Source organism: Pelmatolapia mariae, linkage group LG9, assembly GCF_036321145.2.
Source record: "Pelmatolapia mariae isolate MD_Pm_ZW linkage group LG9, Pm_UMD_F_2, whole genome shotgun sequence".
Taxonomy (NCBI): Eukaryota; Metazoa; Chordata; class Actinopteri; order Cichliformes; family Cichlidae; genus Pelmatolapia; species Pelmatolapia mariae.
The window spans coordinates 12,381,977-12,405,463 of record NC_086235.1 but is presented as its reverse complement, the minus strand read 5'-3'; the positions used below and the strand labels follow the sequence as shown (position 1 = coordinate 12,405,463).

The window sequence follows — 23,487 nt, the reverse complement described above, 5'->3', positions numbered from 1 at the left end:
GAAAAGAAATTATGCATTAATGTCCCTACTGCACTCTATCACATTCAAATCAAATATATGTAACATTCCTCTGTGACGCATCTGCAAAGCAGCTATTGCACAGTTTGGAGACCTAAACCCCAAAAAAGTGTCTTTAATAATATTGGGATGCTATCAGGGAAAAAAAAAGAGAGAAGCAGCCTCTAAAATGAGATTATCCCCACCCAAACATTATTATGCATAAGTCCATTATCTTGTTACAGCCACACAGAAAGCAGCGCTGCACATTAACATTCACCAAATACAGTAGGAATGAGAAGCACAGACATAAATCTTTTGAGGACCTGAATAACAAAAGGTTAGCAAATCAAGGTAATCTGTACTATACTGAAGAAGGGGCTCAGGAGAAAAATAAGATTCATGTATTTAAGCCTGGCAATGAATTCTAACTCTTGACATTTAAGACTTTCCTGAAAGGTAATATTTACTACTCAAGAGCTTTCCTGTGCTGCAATATGTTGTTTGCTGGATCTGAATTGTTTTCTGCACAGAATACATCAAGGTGAATACATCAGTCTCTCCAGTGGATCAAGGGAGCTTTGTGATATTTTTAAAAATACATTTAGTGTAGCTTTAGACTATAACTTCTCTGTCTAGACAAAAAAAAATGGCTGTACTCTGAGGCCCTCCTGAATGACCGAGCACCTCACCCTATTTTCAAAGTTAAGCCCAGACTCTCTTTGCTTGTATCTGTGACTTTTTATTCTTTTGGTCAGTACCCAGAGTTCATGGCCATAGGTGAAGGTAGGACTAGATATTGTGTGGTAAATCTACAACATCCCTTTCATGCTCAGCTCTCTCTTCCACACAACAAATCAGTACAGTGTCTGCAGAACCTGTGAGCCAGTCTCACACTCCCTCCTGCCATAACTCATAAATAAGATCCTGAGGTACTTGAACTCCACCACTACCTCTGTTATAATGTATAATATACTCCTGTAGTACCCACTACATTTGATCGGATTTAAGAACCAATCCTAACATAGTGGATTTTCTACAAAGAGAGCACAACTGAGGGAGACAGAGACAAAGCTGTCTTGGTCAGTGACCTATTTGGAAAAGTGGACTTTAAGGCTTTAAGACTTTTGGTGGTCTTTGTGAGACACAGAAAAGGTGAACATATAGTAGTTGTGATACATGAAACAAGAGCTGTGATGGTGTGGAGAGGCTTTACTGGGGACAATGTTAGAATTTTTTCAGAAACCAAGACAATGGGCATGGGCTGTGAAGGCTTATTGATACCTGTGGGGACTGAAAGCTGACCCATGTGGTCTGATCCAACAGACGAGCTACTGTACCTTAAATTGCTGAAAAAGTTAAAGCTGGTTCTGATAGAAAGGTTTCAAAATACACAGTGCAATGCAATTTGTTACATATAGTGCTGCATAGCTACAGACAAGTCAGGGTGCCCATGCTGATACTGTCCGCCACTGAAAGCACCAACAATGCACACATGAGCATCAGAGCTGAACCACAGAGCAGTAGAAGAAAGTGCCTGTGATGCTGCTCTGAACATGTTTTCTCTCACATATCGTGTACCTGGGGCACGCCTGGCCCCAAGATGCATTATGGGAAGAAGGCAAACCAGCAGAGTCAGTGTGATGCTTTTGGGCAATGTTCTGCTGGTCCTGCCATCCATGTGGATGCTATTTCAACATGTACCACCTAGCTAAACATTGTTGCTGACCATGTACACCCTTTCATGGAAACTGTATTCCCTGATGTATATGGCCTGTTTTAGCAGGCCGTGCCACAAAGCCAGTCCAACTGAGCATCCATGGGATGAGCTGGACAAACAAGTCCAATCCACCTGGCAATTTACAAGACTTAAAGAAAGCTGTTGCTAACATCTTGGTGCGAGATACTACGCCACACCATCAGAGCTCTAGTGGCCTTGATGTTTAAGGGCTGTTTTGGCAGCAACCAACACAACATTAGGCAGGTGGACATAATGCTATTCCTGATCGGCTTATATGTATAAAGGAATTTGTTCAAGACTGTTGGAAAATTTCCAGATTAAGACCTTTGAGAGTGGCTTGAAGACAGACTTCAAAAAAGTTGTAAACCTGTCCTGCAAAATGCAACTTTTTGTGTGACAGCTCAGACTGAAATTATGCATCAGAAAAGATTCCCTCTTTTTTTTCTTTCTTATTTTCTGTGCTATTTGCACTTTCATGACGCAGTCCTACAATTTTGATAGAATTGAGATTTCTGTTCCCCACGTTTAAACATCAACAGTCTCTTCAGGTCCAGTCTAAAACCACTTTAGAAGCCAAACTTCTAACGTCTTCAAACATTCACTGAATGCTGATTGAACGTTAACCATACAGCTCTGCTGAAGATTACCCCAAACTGCCAGAAGGTATTTTTGAACTGATGAAAATGTCTACTGCCCCAAACTGGTTATTAAATTCAACCTCTGGACCAGCTTGTGAATACTTTTTATTCTTTGCATTGTTCCTGAGTGCCTGAAGATTGAATATTTTAAGTCCTCATTTCGTTGCAAGCACTACTATTATTCATGATTATGACTAACCTTTGAATATAGAACATTTTTTGACTGTCTAGATTCACTGGCCTTTCTTACATACATCAAGTCATGCACAATCAGTCTGTTTAATGAGTCCATTTGATTCCAAAGTGTCTTCAAAGCATCTGTGATAGAACTACACTGCAAGGCATGGAAGTGTCCGTGAACAGACTGGCCTTTAATTAAATGCACTGACTTCAAGCAGCAACTGCTAATTTTGCTCCGAAATCCACATATAGGAAAATATCATGAGCTCTCCAATCAATAAAGATCCCACTCACTTCAGCGAACAGGAATACCAGGCAGGCAAACTATTCTAAGTCAGCACTTGTGCCAAATGGAGCACAAGCACACAGTTAAACACAAAAAAAGTGCAGCTTGAAGTTGAGCCACGACAAAACTCTATTAATTCACACTCCATTTAGTAAATGTTGTAGTTTGCATCTCTCAGTCTGAGCCCCTGTAGGAGAGGTTGGAGCTGAAACAAAGGGATGTAAAGCTGAGGTCTCCCTCAAAGATGAGCTAAAGGTCAGAGATTACCTTGGAAGTGAAAGCACAGCTCAAGCATGGGGTTAACCTAAGTGTGTTCTTACTTGTTTGAGTGCATTAGCAGTGTCGACATACCGACAGCCAGACTTCAGTACTGACTGATGGTCTGCTGATAGACTCTGTCAACAGGGTGATTTAAACAAGGGAGAGAAGTGTGCTGTAATCAGAAGAATATAAGTCTGAGAAGCCTGCAGTCACCTATTAAAAGCTAAGTATCTGACTGAAGTGTACTTGAAACCCATCCAATAACCTGGTGTCATATTATTTCAGCTCAGCTATAATCTTAAACAGCATGTGGGATAATGAAAATAAAACCACATGCATGCATGAAAGACTCAGCTCATCAGTGTTATGTGGCATATAAATAAATCAACTGCATGTAGCCTTAATTTTATTCTAAAGTACAAAAAGCTTGACCAGTATATGGTTAACAGCTATTTTCTTTTAACACCATGTGGTCCCTTAAAGAAACCCTACACCTTACTTCCATATTTTTCAAAAGTTTTAGACCAATTGCTAAACTTTTTATCTAAAGTTGTAGATTTTTTTCCCCAACCTTTAGCCTTTCATGAGGGCATCTTTGATAAATGCCAGTCAAATTTCAGTTTTAGAGCTTCGCACAACACAGAAAGTGCCCTCCTTGAGGTAACTGGTGACCTCCTTTTAGCAGTTGACAGGGTTGCAAGAGCAGTTTCACCTCTTTTAGACATTGCATCAATGATGCTCACTTGAATGATTTATTCTTAGCTTTCAGAAAATTCTCTGGATCTCACTTTAGCTCTGGTAAACCACAAGGTTCAAATTAATTTATTCTCTATTTATATGGTAAATGGACAGTCCATTACAAAGTGTTTTTCTACGTTATTGAGGGCATTCGATGACAAGTGAGGATCAGTATTGTTCCCAAGGATATCAAACCATCAACCTTCCAAGCCATAGCTGCTCCTCACATGCTTCTACCTAACCAAATTATCCAACATGTTTTTCATTGCTTGACAGATGATACACATGAGACTTTCCAATGATGGTAAGATCTAAAAAACAAACAAAAAAAACATTAACATTTCTCAAAGCTTGACTACTTCAACTCCTTCCTATCTGGTATAAACTAAAAGTGACTCTCGCCTCAAGCTGCTTCAGAACCTGAGCTTCTGCCTGGTTTTAGTAAACAGCACCATATCACACCAGTACTGGCTTTCTTAGGTTTAAGATTTTACTTGTAACTTTTAAAATATGTCTGGCCCCAAGCTACATAGCCGATATGATGACCCGATAAAAGCTAGTTTACAAACTTATATCCTGTGGTGTAGCCCTGCTGGTTTTCCAAAGTCAAGACTTAAGGTGACTGGACTTTACCTGGACTGTTTCCATAATATAGAAAATGTTTGCTAATAAGTCACCATGTTGGTTTTAGTTTGAAATCTGGGAACAGACACACTTAGCAGGAAGTTAGAGAAGGGGAAATCATGCCAGTCAGTCTAGTTGATTGACTGTTACTGTAAGGGTCCAATGCTGAAAAAAAAAAAAGGCAGCTTGTGCACAATAATCATCACAGTAGTACGCCCAAGGTGTTCTTTTGTGTCACGGCCACAAGCTGTGTGCATATAAGTTAGCTTGCTGCTTGTGTTTTTGGTGTGTGGTAAACTTAGATCTGCTCCTTGTCTGCTGCCTGCCATGCTCTGCTCAATGCCTCCACTCTTTCCAAACTCCTATCTCTAACTTGCTATACTTACATGCTGCACTCTCCTGCTTCACCTGCCACCTGTTCTCTGTCACCAAGCAGTCAGCTCACCATGCCACACTCACTCCTGCAACCCCCTCACCTGCATTCCTGCTTATCTGTGTGCCTCCCCAGCCTTCTAGCTGTCAGCTCATTTCTCTTTGTGCCACACCATCCGCACATCAACAACCTGAGTATTTGCAAATAACAATTTGTTAACCACGGCCAGCCTGTGCCACTTCTGCAGAAAGACTCACTGGTTATAAGTAAAATGTTTCTACAAGGCTGGTGATTTTGATTGATTTTGAAAAGGAGTGAAAATTTGTAAACAGTCTTTCAAGTAATTGGCTCACCAAGTACTAACTGCCTCAAAATTGTTGATTGTATCAGCTCAGAATTGGTCCCATTTTAGCTGTGTTTGAACTGTTCTGCATGTTTCTCTCAGGAGATTGGCAAGTCTTATTTGGAACCACAAAAAGGACGTTAAACAAACCATAATACCATCAGTGTGCCTTATTATCCCTTAACATAACTGGCTCATGTATTCTATTTGAAATGAAGAAAATAATTCCATCATCTTGCTGTATTTGGAAGGAAAGGAAGTTTTAGGATGATACAACTACTGTAACAGAAACTGAAGGAAATTAATCTTGGTTTGATTTTGTCATAACAGCCATTTCTGGTATCAGAACCTTTCTGTTGGCTTCGATTTGAGCTCCAGGAGCACTAATTTACTGTAACTCTCTTCCACTGAAGCATTGATGGTATAAAAAAAGGATGAGAAGAACAATTTCCACTGAAAAAATACTGGTGCAGGTGCTACAGGTAGAACCACTGAAGTTAGTGGCTTTCTTAAGGGACTACAACTTCAAATACACTGATGTCACAGATGCTGCTTGTGAATTCTGTCCACTGTGATTTTCTTCCTTATAGAAATTACCCCAGATTTGTTCTCTTTAGTGTTTGGTTTTCCAACATGTCACACAGTTCTGCCTTCTCTGAACCAGACTTCATTCGCTTTACAGGGACTGGTGAAATCCACTTTAGAGTAAATGGGTATCCCTAAAGGCCTTAGGGATATAAGTTACTAATCCACCCTTGCCTCACTTAAGTGTCTTTATCATTGAATTCCAAAAGATCCATTTCCACATTTGAATGATGTAATGTATGCTACAACAATCCAACAATAAGATTGTATATCTTCATGCAACTGGTGAAAGAAAACCACTCATCTGACTAAACTGTCTGGATTGATGGTGCATCATCAAACTGTATTTAGAAACCCAGACTGTCATTGTTCTGTTGAAGGGAGCCTCGGGTTTGCTATACTGATGCAAGCATTGCTTCTTCACAGCATTTCCGTCATCATTTATGTGTCATTTTCCCTGAGCTGCATGAAACAAGATGTTTGATCATTTATTAACAATTCATATTTCAGGTTAAGATAAACCGGCCACAGGTGGGGATGGGGGCACTGCAGTGTACTTCTTGTGCCAGTCCCAAGCCTGAATAAATGAGGAGAGTCAGAAGAGCATCCAGGGTAAAATATCTGCCAAATCAAACATTCTGATCATTAAGGAAGAGATTTCCATGCCGGATTGGTTGGGGACCCTGCCAAACAATGACCACATCCAGTGCTGTTGGCCAACACAGTGCTGGTGGAAAACTGTGCTATTGTCGGCTGAACACAAAAGATGTGGAAAGGGGGAAGGTGCATTCAGAGGCAGTGAGAGAGAAGGGAAGGCATGAATTTGGTGGTGAATGTCAAGACTTTTATGAGACTAGAAATGGTTGATTTGATGGAGACAATGAAGGACGCCAGACCAGAAGCTGCTTAGGTGGAATCAAAATGTTCTACCTTACGAGGTGAAAAAAAAAATCAGTGTAGACAGGATCATGAGTTTGAAGCTGGAAATGAAAGGTTTGGTGCTGCAAGTTGTTGGTGCATACACCCCACAGGTTGGATGTCAGTTAGAGAAAGAGGAATTCTGAAGCAATTCCACCAGAATTACACCTCTTGATATCACATTATTCATGTCACTCACTTAAAAACAACAATCAGAAAATCAGCAGCCACTGTGCTTTTTCAAAAAAACAAACAAACCATCAACATATATTTTAAGGATAACTTCAGTTTTCTTTTAAAGCGGACTTTTCTTTTAGTGGGAAACCCGTCAGTATTAAGTGTATTTCAGTAAGTGAAGCCAACAAGCCATGTATTTCTGTTAATTCCTTTCCATCCTGCAAAGCGTTGTGAAAGTGAGTGACAGAAACTTTGTCACAGCTGAGCACCAACCTGTCCAGCTAATTGCCACACTTCAGTGTAAGCTTGCCCTCTTAACATTCATTTATTATGCTATAATTGAAACTAAACAAATCCACTTCCTCAAGCAGAGATAATGATTGAAATCGTCAGAGACAATTTCTCACTTTTGTTCGTTGGTGTCACTCATCTAATTTAAATTTGACAGAGGTCACTCAGAGTTGACTTTCGCCTGCTTTGAAGAGAATAACACAAATCAACCTCCAAGAATGTTTTTGTTTTGTTGTTGTTGTTTTTCAGAAAGGAGATGAAATACAGGGAAAGCTCGTATACGACGCGCAGTATCAGGAGTTTTTGTTGGTTTTAGCAAACACATTATCATAGTGTGGTATTATATATTCTTCATGATACATAATTACAGTGTACCCTGCAGTCCCTACTGCCTGCTGCTCTAGAGTGGGCGAGCAGTGTTGACAGGCTCCTTCTTCAACCCCATGTAGTCAAGCTGTCAGTGGAGATGCGCTTGCGCAATTGCTGGGCGAACACATACACGCACACACACAGAGGCGCGTTTCCGTCAGTTTGTGCAGGTCTGATTCAAAATCATCGTGAGAGCTCGAATATAGAGACCAACTTATATTACAAAAAATGTAAGTGGATTTAAAGCAGCCAGTTTTACAGGTTGATTTGGTGTGAAACTTCCCAGCGGATTTATATTCGACTGCGTGATAATCAGCATCACTTTCTTTGGACTACATCGGGGGAAATATTTAGAAAATTTAGTGTAAGTCTGAACACCAAGCGCGGTTCTTTTTCAACGAGGACCGACAGCCAGGGCAATCCAGCGCACCAGGTATTTAAAAAAAAAACCCACACAAAAAACCCCCCACACACACAGATTTCCGTGCCCGCCTGCTTGAAATTGACTCCAACTTTCAGCTTGTTCTTTACTTTTGCAGAGGTTTTCGCCATGAATCAAACAGCGGGAGCCACAAATGCGTATCGCAGATGCTCCAAGGGAGGAAAGGTAAGAAAGACTTACGTATGAAGAAGTTAAGAGTCTCCTTCCAGCGTCCATTTATGGCGCAGCGCTGGAAGGAGCATGTCAGTGATACTAGATGTTTGTTTGCAAGCTTACAAAAAGCTGTAGACGCAGTTTTCATCATGCTGGGTTATTGCGCGTCTGTGCGCTTTGGAGATGTTGAAAGATGAGCGCGGATAGAATTTCTTGTGGAGAGAAAAAAAATCCGTTTCAATGAAGGGACGGGTGTTGGTGAGCAGTTTATGTTAAAGCTTTTGGAAAGAAGAAAGGGGAGGCTGGTTTGTGTATACTGCAAAAATGCTAAAGAGAAAAAAAGAAGCAAATGATGACTATGACTCTCACTTGCAGTTTTTTCCACACTGATGGGATTTCCTCCTCAGATCTCTTCTGCAATAACTTGACAGGCACCTGCTGTCTCATATCCAAGATGATCACATACTGTACCACAGCTGTTTTACCAAGCTTGTGACCCACATAACAAGGCTGCTTCTGCTGCTGTGTGGATGCAGTCAACTAGGAGAAAGACAGGGAAGAGAGGGTCTGTGGATGACAGAGTGTGGGGTGGGATTAAACAAGGAGGAAGCAGAAAAGCTGGAGGATGTGGGAGGAAAGAGATGGAAAGGAGTGAGGAGGAGCAGGAATAGAGGGCTTTCCAGGCTCTGGTGTGTGTGTGTGTGTGTGTGTGTGTGTGTGTGTGTGTGTGTGTGTGTGTGTGTGTGTGTGTGTGTGCACACGCATTGAAGGATGAAACCTTATTCATCACCAGCAGCAGTAACACATACAGACTTCTAAGTGTTTACAAATATTGCTCATTAGATACAAATATTTGGGTTGATGGATTGATGCATACTGATTAGAGATGTCCCTGTCCACTCACAGAGGTGTTGAGAAAGATCTTGTAAATGAGTTTCGATGGGTGTGGACACATATTAATACACACAAATGCTCTGTGTTTGTTATCACTCTCAGTTTAATTGAGAGAGGCTGGTTTGTTTTTCTTCTCAGCGTGAATGTGCAAGCCTACTCACACTGGGAATCAAGGGACTTCAGAATGAAACACATGAGTCGAACGCATGCCGCGAGCTTGCAGATTCCATACATTTTTAATATAGAAGCAAAGGCCAAATGATGGAAAAATACTGTCACACATGGAAAAAATGAGACCTTGAAGAGCTTAATTTATTTTTTTAATGTATGATGAGTGATTGTTAATGGAAGTTCTTTTCAGGTGACTCCTAAATTTTGCACTGGGGCTCACCTAATATGATTTTTTTTAAATAATAGTTCTGGTTAAAAGTAATGAATGGCTGGAAAGACTGTAAAAAAAAAATACAGTTTTTGCAGTCTTATGCAGTAACGTGTACATGATGCAGATGGATGGCTTGGATATCTTAGATTACTGTGAATGACTGAATTCAGACAGAAAAAATTTGTTTTCTAAAGAGCAGTTTAAGTACAGGAAAAAATAACCATTTATAGCCCTCAGCTATAATCTCTGAACCCACTCCGTTCATAACAGACATGGTGGTTAAAATCTCTGCATGTACTTAGGAACATTGTCAGTAACAGTTAGTCTTTGATTCCTAAACCAAAGTTAAAATTTAACCAACAAAAATGAAGAAAAAAAGCATACAAGCATGATTCAGAAATGCAGCTCCCGGCTCTGGTTCAAAGTTTATGTAACTGAGAGGAAAGTAGAAAACCTCCCTTTATTTTGACTAATTAAAGCATCCCGGATGGTATCTGTAACGTTACAGATACCTCTGTATGGGGAACTTGCACATATGCAAAAGTACCATTAACACAGAAGATGTATACTAGTTTTAGAGCAGCATCAACACCAAAGCAGCAGTAGATGAGGAGTTTCTTGGGAAAGGTCTTGCTTATTTTAGCAAGACAATGCCAAACCACATTCAGCCCATATTACATCAGTAAAAGAATCAGGGTTGAAAAGGTAAAATCCTCTATTAAACAAAAATGGGAGAACAGTTTGCTTCTCCAGAAACGCTTACAGAGCAGGTGATGCAACACAAGGTAAACATGGTCCTGTCCCAGCTGTTTTGATGCATGCTGCTCGCTTCAAATTTAAAATGAGCTTATTTGTTTAAAAAAATCCTTAATTCTTCAGTGTCAGCATTATATAGGTTTCATTTGCAACATAATTTATGATGAGGATGATTTGCAGATAATAGGATTTAGTTTTATTTTGACTTTATTTTGAACTTTTCTGAAAACAGAATTATATTATATACAACACAGTAGGCAGATGCAGCAAATACATGGATAAAATGATGAACTCAAATGGCTTACTGGTTTAAATATCTAGAGTCAATCATCCAAATCAATTGGCAATGTACAACAGAAGTGAAAAAGAGAGTGAAGTCAGGGTGGAGTGGGTGGAGACGAGTGTCGAGGGTGATTTGAGACAGGCGGATAGCAACAAGAGTGAAAATGAAGGTTTACATGATGGTAGTGAGACCAGTTATGAGGTACGGTTTGGAGACACTTGTACTGACATAAAGACAGGAGGCTGAGTTGTAGGTGGCAGAGTTGAAGTTTGCAACGCTCAGATAGTTTGGACATGTGCAGAGGACAGATAGTGGATATATTGAGCAAAGGATGTCGAATATGAAGCTGCCAACAGGAGGAAAATAGGAAAATCACCGAGGAGATTCATGGATGCAGCGAAGGAGGACATGTAGAGGGTTGATGTGGCGGAAGAGGATAAGGACAGTGTTAGATGGAGGGAGATGATTCGCTGTGGCGACCCCTAAAGGGAGCAGCTGGAAGAAGAAGTCGGAATGACCGGGATTCATGTACTTTGTGTCTAGAGCATAAATGCTAACTTCTAAACATGTCTGTTAAGCTGTATAAAAAGACACTGCTATGTCCTGTCTTCCTCCCATCACTGCCAACTGGTCACAGCTCCCTGAGCCTGGTTCTGCTGAAAGTTTCTTCCTGTTAAAAGGGAGTTTTTCCTTCCTACTGTCACCAACTCCTTCCTCATGGGGCCTTTTGATTATTGGGTTTTCTCTGTGTTACTGTAGGGTCTTTATAAAGCACATCGAGGTGACTGTTTTCATGATTTTGGTGCTATATAAATAAAATTGAACTTAATTGAACTATTTTATGTTAACAGTGTTAGATAGCATCCAGATCATTTAAACTGAACATGTGAACCATAACAGATAGTGTAGATCAGGGGCGGGCAATTCATTTTCCAAAGGGGTTACATGAGAAACTGGGGCTGTTGCAGAGGGTCGCAGCAATAAAGTGAACTCAGTTCTGGAAAATATCAATTTTATCTTTTTATAAACTTTTTTATTGTGGCTCTTTTATTATGGCAAAATTGGCTAAATTAACTGGTGTAGATGGAAGGTGGCTGTGTTCATCCAACAGGTTGGGATCCTCTGCCACAGTAGACTCTCTGTCTGTCATATGAGTCGTTTATTTATTGTTGACTTGTGTTTAACATTTTGCCCTCATTTCTGCAGTGGGTTTGTCTGTGTTCTGTTTTGTTTTTTTCCTGCACACTGATATTATTGTGCATAAAATATTTATGATGTCCTTTCACTCACTGCTTGTTCTAATTCTGGGATCTTTCATCTCCTCTTACCCGTCAACTTTGTGAGAGAAAATAGAATCAGACTAAACAGCTCTCCAGACACCAGTGTCCGTTTCATTATCTGTCCCGTGGCCACTTTTAGCCCACCAGCAGGACGTGCTGCGATTTCAAACCATTTTGTTTTTGGCTTTGTTTTTTTGTTTTTTTGCTTGCTTGTTTTGTTTTTTTGTTGTTTTTTTTTTGGTTCTGTGCAAATCCTTAACGCTGCAGAAAAGTTCTCTTTGATGAGTCGCCTCTCTCTTTCTGTGGAGTTTCTATTTATAGTCTTGTTGACAGCCATCCCATGAGACTTTTCCTCATAGATTAATGACACACCGATTAGGTTTGCATGGTTCTGCAGGCGTCCCAATGGTATAAAGCACATGGTCACATGGTCATGCTTATCAGTTCGAGCCAAGATGTGACATGTTTATAAACACCTGAAATGAATGGACAGCAGGTGTGCTGCGACTATTTTAGGATACTTTGGTATTCCATTGAAACCAGTAGGGAAAATAAGCCTGTACTGAAGATGTTTCCTACACCGATGTCATTGTTGGATTTCTATCATTCCCACAGCTAAATGGAGGCAATGGGATATCACAAATGGCTTTATAGTACTTTGATTGTGTTATCTGTAACACCAACAGTACCTCTCATCTTCCTTATCACAGATCAGCAGCTCGGGGGTGGGGGGAAGCTCGGGGGTGCTGTTAGAAATCTCTAAACCATCATAATGTGCAAGAACATCTGGGGTATTCATGGGGGCAGAGAAAGCTGCATCTTCTAGCTGTCTTTCTTTACTATTACCCGTACTGATGTTACGATTGTGCTCTGTTTCCACATGATCCTCCTGCAGGGGTGCAGCAAAAAAGAGGAAGTCCCTTTAATGTGTTTATCCAAAAGCATTCTGGGAAATGTAGGACAATATGTGTAGGGATGGCTCATTCAACCCTCGAGCGTGGACACATGCTTCCCTTTTCTCAGTCTGTTTTTGATGTGTGTAGAATTTAATTTGAGAATTTTGGAGTCTTCAAAGTGTGTTGGATATGTTGCAGATCTAATAATTTAATATTAGAATATTGTATTATAATAATATAAATCAAATAACATTTTAGTGGAAATAACTATTAGTTGCAGCACCGATAATCTAGTTTTCTATTATTTATTATTTCAATTATTCTGTTATTAAGTTTGTAAATGTGTAAATGTCATCTTAAGACATTATTTTGCCCCCGCTAGTGTGGGTCAGGTCATTTTAACCTTGTTTCTAGCTGGACTGTTTAACCTATCTGTGGTTACACTCAGCATACTGTGTTTCATAGACATATTTAAAGCATGCCACCTTGGTGTATAAGTAGAAATAGAAGTTACGGTTGATGGCTATTTTTGATGTCATCTTGTAGGATTAATGTACCACATATTGGTGTAAAAACAAGCATGCAATGTGGGAATTTGCAGCAAATACATGATGAAAATGGTCAGATGGTCACTAGAGGGCAGTGTTGTACTACAATGTATGAACTCTGAGGGGGTCTTGCATTGGATTGTTGGGATATACACTGATTGGACACTTTGTTGGGAATAAAGTGTTCACATCATGCAGTTGAATGCAAAGTAATAGAGCAGCTCTGCCATATATGCTACTAAAACTCAAAAGCTCCCTCCCCGCCATGCATGTTAACTGGATGGACTGATAATTATTACAACAGAGCTTTTTAATTGGATTGCATGAGGTAGGCAGTGCTTGATAAGTGGAAGATCTTTTCTTGCTGGAAGCTTTTTGATTACATGATTTATCACATAGTCAAAGAGCTCCTCTTTAGTTAACATTTTTCTATGATTCCAGCTACACTGTGCGATTTTGTTCAAGATTTGACTCGCATATTTAATAAATCTAGGATTTTTTTTCCTTTTCGCAGCTTGTAAGTTTCCCACTGCTCTGATATCAATTCAGAGCTTAACTTTTTGCCTCTACGTTTCACGCTGCTCCTTTCTTTTCCATCCCCTCGGTCACAGCAGGCTAGCTCGATTATCTTGGCCCTTGACAGCCCCGCGGCCCTGCGCGCACTCTAAATCCCAATTAACTCCCTGAGTTTCAACCCATTTGCAACTTTTGCTAATCTCTGCATCAGCAATGCCCAGAAACCACCCCCTCCACCCCCCCAATTCTTCTGATTACAGATTCATAACAAGGCTGTGAAAGTTTAACGAAACTAAACTGATTGTCTCGTGCAATGAATATGCATTAACTGCTGCTGCCCAAATGGAAACTGATCACTTGACTAAATCTGCTATTAAGAAATATTGGACTTTTGTCTTGGCATATAATTTAAATTCCCCTGAGGCTTATTTGTGCGTCTTATTACTGCATGGATTGTTTGGGGTGTTTTTAAACTAAAAGTCATTTGTTTCTACAAATATTGAACTTGCATCAGAGGAAACACAGCAAACGGATCCTTGCGGTGCTCAAGAGCTAAGCTGAAAGGTATTTGGATTGAGGGGAGACTCCTTAATTACCGCAGCTTTTTTGGCCAACAGCAGGGCAAAAACCAGCATGAATGCGCCAAGTATTGATCCCTGCTCTCATTATACATGGGGTCCATTGTAATGCACAGTTATCACTCTGACTCCCCCACTGGAGTCTATGGAAATCATGATTGATTTTCTTCGCCTTCCTCCCCCCACCCCCCTGCCTAGTAAACTAGCATCAGAAGGCCTATCTCAATCATGTTTGCACTTTGAATTCCTGTACTCAAGACCCTCTCTCGCTCATTAGCACCAGTAATCTTTTTCTCATTCTGCTGACTCTGGGGGAAAAGGAGCGACGTCCTCGGTCAAACTGAGCTCATTCGCGTTTATGGCACAACCTTTGCAGTCTCTGCTTTTGAAGATGCTCCTTCATGCAATTCTCACACATATAAAAGCTGCTATCTGGTGGCAATTTGATCAAGTCTGTCTTCACAGTGTCTGTAAAAAAAAAAAAAAAATGCACCTTGTGCCTCTGTATTTGTATGGAAACTTGTTTACAGTGTACACAAAGAAATGGGATTTGGATCCGCTTCTTAGAGCTCTGCCTCTGTGAAATGAATAATGCAACACACACACACACACACACACACACACACACACACACACACACACACACACCTACACACACACGCACACACACATACAGTGAGAGAATAGATTTTCTCACTTTTAAAACCACCAGGTGACATTTTTTGTTCTTTGGGGTTTTTTGTATTTTTTTTTCTTAAATGCATTGCAGATTGCTAATTCTGCTGCAGTGGCATTGCTGTTTGTAACAACCCACTGGTGTGTGCACTTAATCATCAGGTGCTGCAGCAGTGCTCCCCTGCCTGAGCTCATGCTACACACAGGAAATCCTTGAGGAAACAGGAGCTTTATTACAGTATGTCAGCCTGGGGGAGGGAAAAAAATGCAAACTCAATGTGATGCTTACATGGAATTCAAAGTCACCGCAGTGTTGGTGTCGCTCGGTTGCAGCAAGTGTGTTTTCCAGGGGATGACTGACACCGCAGGGACTGTAATTGCATGAATCCCTGAGACCTCCCTGGCCTTTTGAGTGAGTGGCTGCTTGGCGAAATGCTTGGGTCATGACAACCCATCTGGTGGCGTTTCACAAGCAGTCAACAAGGCCCGACGAGACAAATGGCTCCACAGCACTAAACAGCAGCTGTCGCTTGGAAGACAGACACTTGAGCCATATCTAAAATCACAAACACATCCATTGTGTGGCTCCAGAGGCCTCAGTACCCATCAAAACCGGCTGGAGTTACTGCATCCAGCATGTTTCATCCTGCCAGAGCCTGTCCCAGTGGACTGTACCGTCAGTTTTCCCACTTTTACAGCCATCTAATGCAAATGAGTCTGCAAAAAGAGAAGTACCAAACAATTTCAATGTGCTGACGCCTGCACTTCAGGCTTAAGTTTGCCCTCTGCTGGATGAAAGAGTCCATGAGCTTGAGCGGAGAAAGTCCCATATTTCACCCCCCCAAAGTGGAGTTTGTGTATAATGAGGCTTCTGAAATGATGAAACCATTAAATTAATGGTTTCTTAATGGTGAGACTTAAATGGAGTGGTTTGCATTATATAGAGTTTGGTTTCCAATTGCACAAACGCTGATAGCGAAAAATTATTAGAATAGTCTAGAAACTGCAGTATGCTTTGTGAAGAGACAGTCTAGCATCATGCTGCTGTTTAATAGAAAGGCAGTGGGACTTTTCATCCCATCATGTAAACAGTGGGATATCAGTTACTCTAAATAAGCCATCATTTTATTCATATTGATTTTTTATGAAAGGGAATATACCGTAGAAGTGAAGACTAAAAAAAGCTTTGTGCGTTGCTGGTGTGTTTGATCCTCGAGTTGTAACTTCGGTTCTTGTGCTGAAAATGGAGAAGAAAAAGAGAGGTCACTTTCTGCTCCAGTCACTGTTTATTCTTATATATCATAAACCCACACAACAGGACCCAGGGCAAATCTATGCGTTTAATGGCCGTGGTCAGAAATCCAGAGAGATGTTCATATAAATAGCAAATAGTTTTTCATGGGTTTGCTCTACCTGTGCTCTCTCTATGCTGCAGATATTCTCTCAGCAGGAATAGAAAATGTAGAAAAATTAAACAGAAGCCATTCTACTTTATCAGCATTTATGAAATGCTTTGTGAATGTCTGCATACTTAAAAATTAAAGTTTGCTGGCCATATTTATTTCATATCAGAAAGAAGCGCTCAAACGTTTGGCTGTACACAGGATGAGGGGTTCATCCTCTCTGAAACAAGCTCCCTTCCCTTTAAGCCAGCTTTGTTCTGATTGGCTGCTTTGTGCAAACACAACGTTTAAGGTGGGTGGGGCTTCTAGGGAAAAAATATATAAAACCAAGTGATTGAGCTTAATGTCTAAACTTTGGTCATAATCTTTTTATTATGAGCGTTCATCCAATGTATGGACAGATTTGAAATTAATGCTCAGTGGCATTAATGCAGAGAAGGTTGTCAGTGATGAGTTGTGACCATGTTATCACAGGATATTGAGCAGCAGTTTTAGTTTTTTATCAGTTTGAAGTGTCTGTTAAATACCTTGATCACAGTGAAGCGCAGTGCAGGGTTTTCTTTTAAAAAATTCATTAGTAGTTTGTGAAACACTAGTTATCACTGTTTTTAAACTTTGCTCTGTTTTCCACTTTCCCTAACCCCTCATTTGCTGTTGCTCAGGTACTTATTATCAGTGAATGTGATTAAACAATTAAGTGGTGTATTTGTGGCTGGTGACATGTTTCCTAATGTGAAAACAGACCCCGCTTTCCCCAAAACTGGCTTTGTTCCACCCTTTTTGAGCTGTTATTTCTTCTCATGCCCAGCCTAAGCAGTAGGATATCTTAAAACCAGAAAATGTTTTAGGGATTTGAAGATTTGATTTGTGACCAAAAACTTTAAAAATAAATGAGTTTAGATGGGATAATATTTTCTTGCAGTTTTATGGAGTAATTATTTTCGATACTTAAAGGCAAGAATTTGTTTTAAAGGAGTTTTCGTACAGTCAGTTGATCCTAAAGAAAGACCCAAAATCAACAATTTTAACAAGTATCCCAAGTCTAACTTGCAAGTTCTCTGTGCCATAGAGCTCCATTATCATCCAAAAACTGTTATAATCACATCTCTCAGGCTCTTCAGTGCACCCAGTGGTCTGTTTATTGGGAAATTTATGGGAAGAATACGACAAACACTTTCACTGACATGAACTCTGCAATTCCCAACTCGCTTACCGTTCTTTAAAGTTTACTTGAACACTCCATTTTGTGTTACACATTGTAGCATCATTTGATCAAGTTCAATCTATCCACTTAATAAATTTCTCATTAAGCCTCAGGCACACAGGCCTAGAGAACAGTCAGCATCCACTGTTAGGGAAAAATGTGTATTCCATTACCAGCTTTTAAGTGGGTGCTGGCTTTTGTTAGGTCAGTCTAGTAAAAGAGGGTGCTGCACCAAAAACCTCCTTGTGATTGCTTTGGTTGCTAACAGGTTGTCCCGGTTGTCATGGTTGCCTGTATTTTGCATGGAAGATGCCAACTTGTCTTCATACAGTTGGCAACTACTTCCTGAGCAGTTCTAAAACTCAAAGAACCTGTTGGTTTCACAACTTTTACTTCAAAGGCAGACATTCTCCATTTCCAGTTTTTGTTGCACATGTCATAGTTTCATTACCACTTGGCAAGTAGTTCATGAGTGTTCACAGATAAGTTGGTGTCTGTTGGTGTCAACGGGTACCTCTTTGTCACCAGTCTCACCTAGTGACTGCCAGCGACCTCCAGCAAACACTGACTGTTCTCTTTTCCTGTGTGCATGAATTAAACATGTTTCTGTCATTTTTACACTGAAAACACTACATGACAATCTGTAGCAGGATTCACTTACCAGTCTGTTTCTGCTCAATGTTTTTCAATGCTTTCAGCTATATTTAGCACCAGTACAATGGAAGCCCATTACTTTGAACTGTTGGAAGTTACACTGTACATTGGTTGTGGTGTTATTGTACTAACATTTTGAAATGATAAAATAACTGTTGAAATAACTGTTGTTTGAAGTATATTAGAGAATGCTTTTGTTGTCCAGAACTGGCACTTGCTGATTCATGAAATATAACTCTTTATCTCACCGAATCAATGTCTAATTTATTGTTTGTGAACCACTTGGAAAACATTTGTCCCAGAATTCCAAAATTCTCCAGCTGTAGATATTAGATTAAAGTGAATTTGTTTTTAGAGGGTGAATTTCTTGTTTTAATACTCGGGTTAGAATGGCTGAAGTTCTGTGCTTTTTGTTTAGTAGCTACATGTATGTCATATCATCAGATAATCAAGAAATCTGATGTGAAATGTCCGTTATGCAAAATGTTTATTTTAAAGTTCACATCAAGAAGCCTGACTCGGTATTAAAAACCTGGCCATGTAACCACATTATCAGATGTGGCATTTGAAGATGAGTCTGTGTTGTTTCATATTCTTATTTTCTGATTTGATCAGAGAAAATTTAGCCTTTAAATCTTTTTAGGATGCAAGCGCTGACTTTTACAAGCTTCTGATGTTGTTGTGGTCAAGGCAAAAGAAATGGAGCCAATTTCTTTCCAGTGCAGCTATTATTTTGCACTTCCAATTCAAGTTCAGGTCTGTTTCTGAGAAGCCCAGTGTGTCTTAGAAAGGAGCCACAAGGGCACTTTATGAAGGTGCAAAACCCTTTTCACAACGGCCTGTTGTATGGAACCAGTGGTTCCATAATTCAGCTTCTTTTCATTATAGTAAGTGTGTTCCAGGGAATAGCTCAGTCTGTGAAATCCTTTTTTATATCCATCTCCTTAGCTGCCTTTCAGCAGTGCACTCTTGAGGATCTTATATTCGCTCCTGGCTGCCCATGTGTGTTTCTGCATGCTGACACTGAGCAACACAGAGACCTCCCGGTCAGATGCATTAATTAGAATCACTTTACTTGATAACAGGTGAAAGTATATTAGCTGTGTACCTGCTTTGAATGTGATCAAATAGTTTTACAGCAGCAGTTTTAGTTCCTTTAGTTTCTGGCAAAGTTATAGTTGCTTTCTGTGGTTTGAAAACTCAAAAGTTTCCTGTTTTTAGGCTATTGGTCGCTCTTTTTTGTTTTTTCTTTTGTAAATCTTGATACATCTTTTTGTTACCCTGTAAGTTAAACTGTCAATGTACATTGTGTTTGGAGCACATTTTGCATCACCACAGGCATTTAAATTGCCACTTAAATAGTGCAGGGATTTTCATTACCGCCTTTAAAAGGGAATTTAAACTCTCACATAATCATTTGAACCAAGACAGTCATTTGGCCCTATTTGGCCTGATTGCTTGGCACACTGCTGGCTTGGCCGTGACTTTACATATTGTTTTCTCGAGCTCTGTCCTTGTCTCGCTGCACTTCCAATCTGCCGCCTTTATTGAAATGTATAGCATGGCCCTGCCACGGCCCATTTTCATATAACTGGTAGAGGCAATTTTATTGACTTATTGCGAAAAAGCTGGTGTATTGCGCATCGCACAAGCCTCATCTGTCCCCCGCATCCCTGGCAGTTAAAAAGGAATGATTTGTTGTGTTAACTCCCATGGTGCTCTACATTGCCCTAAAACAAGATGCTGTTCCCCTTGACAATGAACACTCACTGCCTGAACATAAACAACAGTTTTATTGTGCTCCAGTCTGCGAGCTTCCAAATCAATGCTTTGTAAATCATCCTCAGGAGGCATGCAAACACAGATCCACTATGTGTTGCCAAAACATCTATGGACACACTGGCACATTAATACAGATGGATGAAGAGCACGGGGCCAATGCCGTGTACTGTCAGCCAATAATAATGAGTGCTTCTGTGGCAAAATAGCAGGGATTCTGAAAGATGAAGGGATCGGTGAAGCCATCAACTATCGTTTCAGCTCACTTCTAAACTTGAGCCATCATTAAAGTGTAACAAAAGCATAATACTTTCTGATATTCTGCAACTGCTGAACCTCACCCTTGCTGCCTGTTTATATTAGTTTCACTTAATGGGTTTTGTGCCTCCAGAGATGGTAAAATCTAAAAAGAGCAGCAAGCTGTACACAACAGCAGAAAGTGGGACAGATATACAGGTGCAATGTGGGGGGGGGGGGGGGGACGACTCCTACTCAGCCCTGCCTGTTAAAGTAGCCTGGTTTAGCCTATAGATGTAGTGCTTACAAGTGTGCAGTCTGTTGCATGGCAGAGCCTCAGGGATAAATCTTTGTGCCTCATTATCTCTTCTCTTAATGATAAAGTTAATGTATGTCTTAATGACTGCAGGGTGGGACAATTACTCTGGAGCTTAAACCTATAGCCTACTCATAAAGACTTTGAGTATGTCAAATAACATCAGTGATAACATTTGTGAGCATTTTATTTTAGCATGCACTATGTTTGTGGTCTGTAATTGGCATTTTAACATAGGTTTTTTTCATCCTTAGAAACTGCAGTGCTTGCAGATGGTGGTAGTGATGCAGAAGGTGAAACTGGGACATCCATAGTCGTATGAAAAAGTATTTTCTCCTTCCTGATTTCTCTTTTTTTTTTTTGCATATTTGTCATATTTACATGTTTCATGTCATCAAACAAATTCTAATATTAGACAAAGATTACAAAGATAAAAACAAATGCAGTTTTCAGTGATGATTTCTTTTATTGAGAGCAAAAAAACTATCTAAACCTACCTGGGCCTGTGTGAAAAAGTAATTGTCCCCCAAAATTTCACATTATTTTGCTGTGGAGGAAATTTGACTCACTCCTCTTTAGACAATTGTTTTAATTCAGCCACAATGGATGGTTTTCGAGCATGAGTGGCATCTTTAAGGTCATGCCAAATGTCATGATTTGGTGGTGTGTTTGCTTTTTTATTAGTTTCGTGATCTGAAACATTTAAGTGTGACATATTTCAAATACTGTAGAAGTTTGTTCTATGTAGAAGAAAAACCGGATGTATTACCTTGCTGCTAATGGTAATGCTAGTCTTTTTTATTAAAACATTTTGATGTGCCAAGTTTTGATATGTTGCACAACACAAAGAAAACTTCTTTCATATTTTTACTGTAATTTAGATTGGGTGATAGCACTCTCATTTCTGATTTGTACATTCGTAGCTAGGAGTATAGAATAGACCGATGGTGGCACATTAAAATAATATAAGGGGAAATTTTTGCAATTAAAATGACTGTGTCACTAAATGATCCAACGTTACCTACCTTTATAGATCCTTTAAAAATGGTTACATGTAGATTGTTGAAGACCAGAAGAATACCCATCAGATGGAGTAGCTCACTACCAAAGACAAAGAGGAGGAATTAGCCAAGCTTTGTCCAAAGGTAATAAAAGTCTACCCACCAGCATCTCTTACTGTCACACATAACACGTTTTATCTTTTTTTTATATTATCTGTATATTGTGAATGTGTTTTTCCCGGGAGTTACACAATGGACTATTTCTTGGTCTAGCACAGTTCCTAATGTCTGCGGAGTAGATGCATCCCATTAGGTTTAAAAATAGCAGGCCTTGGATCCACTCATACTGACATAGAAGTTTGCTGCATAAATGCCTGCAAACTGCAGGTAAAAGTGATCAACACTTGTCAAAAGGGAACATATTGGCTTATTTCAGGGATGGTTGCATTCAGCTTCTTTTGATGCACTGCAGCACAAATAGGAAAAAAAGGCAACCCACATCCAAATCATCTATAATTTTCACATTATGAGGTGAATTTTAAAATGGGAATAAATACTGTGGTTTCCATTCGATAAGAACTTTTAGACTTTTATTATTATACACCACTGTGTGCTGACAGACCATGTTGATGCAACTGTTGTATTTGTGTGGTGATGTATTCTCTTTCTCTATAATGTGCTTTCACTTTCTGCTTAATAAAAGTTCCCGTGTGATGCATTGTCTTCGTGGAAAGCATAGACACACACACACAAACACACATTGCACTTAGATACAGCTTTCCACTGTTATTTACCAGATGTTTTCTAGTTTTTCTGGCATGTACACACAGGCTGTGTGTGAAATGTGACACTAATTTGCATGCTGACAACGATTTCCAGTAAGATTACATCCCGCTGATTGATGGCCACGCTGTTGCCCCAGAAACCACCTTGGGTATGTGATATGACTCTCCCGTTATCAGACATTAAAGCATATTCCTGTAGTTAATCTTCCCAAATGGGCGCTCACAGAAAATATCTGGCATCCATGGGCCTTGACTGGGAATGAAAGACGGCCATTTCCAGAGGTAATATATGAATGCAGTTCATTTCAAAGCAGCAAAAATTACAAAGAAAGAAAGTTTCATTATTCAATGATAAAGTGAAGAAACTACAAGATTTTAGTGCGGCTGTATGATGGCAGAGAGCAGCGCTTTGTTAAAGTGAATAAGCTCTTTTGATAAATCACTGTGTCTGATTGCTCAAGATGGTGTATGGCTGCATAAAAGAACCCATGGTTTATGCCTCTACAGTCAAAACTGCCAACACACTGCTGTCCAATTATCAGCCCCTATGCATCATACCCAGGTCTACAGAGAAACCCTAGTTGCTGTGATAAAACTTGAAAGCCCTTATGTATAGACCTGACTTCAGGCCAATCCATACCAATCCAGCTCGTTTAGCAAATTTCAGGCTTAAATCGAGGCTTTTTGTATCTCTTTTTCATTGATACTAATTTTGATGCATTTCATGTTATATAGAAAGTACTTTGAATTGCACTTGTACTTTAAATGTGCCTTTCCTTAAAAATAAACTTGACTGGACTGCTGATTTTGGGGCCTTATGACCCAAAATGATTGTTAAACCTACAGGAGCAATTATCTGCACCCAACCTCTAGATAACGGTAACTACAAAATGCACTGGTGCATCTGTGTACCTTTGTCTCTGTGCTGTAGAGATAAAATATATTTTGCACTTAGATGTGTGCTAGATTCGCTTACTTGAAACATACAGGGCAGCTATTAGCACTACATCTGAAGGTGTACTTTATGAAATTAATCAAAGAAAGGGGGGAAATATGCTGTAAAATTCAGTGGGCTGTATCTGTCTGATAGATAAATGAGCCACACAGGCCAGCCTTAATGGTTGCTAGCATTGCAGAGTAACCAGTTCTAATCATTTAGCGGTCTGATGACAGTTAAAAAGGAC

The 23,487-nt window shown here is 39.9% G+C and overlaps 1 protein-coding gene across 1 annotated transcript in view; it reads left to right on the top strand.

Annotated features, from left to right (window-relative positions):
• Positions 1–7,941: 7,941 nt before the first annotated feature.
• Positions 7,942–23,487, top strand: part of LOC134634211 (dipeptidyl aminopeptidase-like protein 6) — a 240,528-nt gene continuing 224,982 nt past the window's right edge. Inside the window, exons 1-2 of the mRNA XM_063483273.1 lie at positions 7,942–7,954; positions 8,061–8,128. Coding sequence (XP_063339343.1) covers positions 8,072–8,128 — 57 coding nt within the window. The 5' untranslated portion in view covers positions 7,942–7,954; positions 8,061–8,071. The remainder of the gene's footprint in view (positions 7,955–8,060; positions 8,129–23,487) is intronic.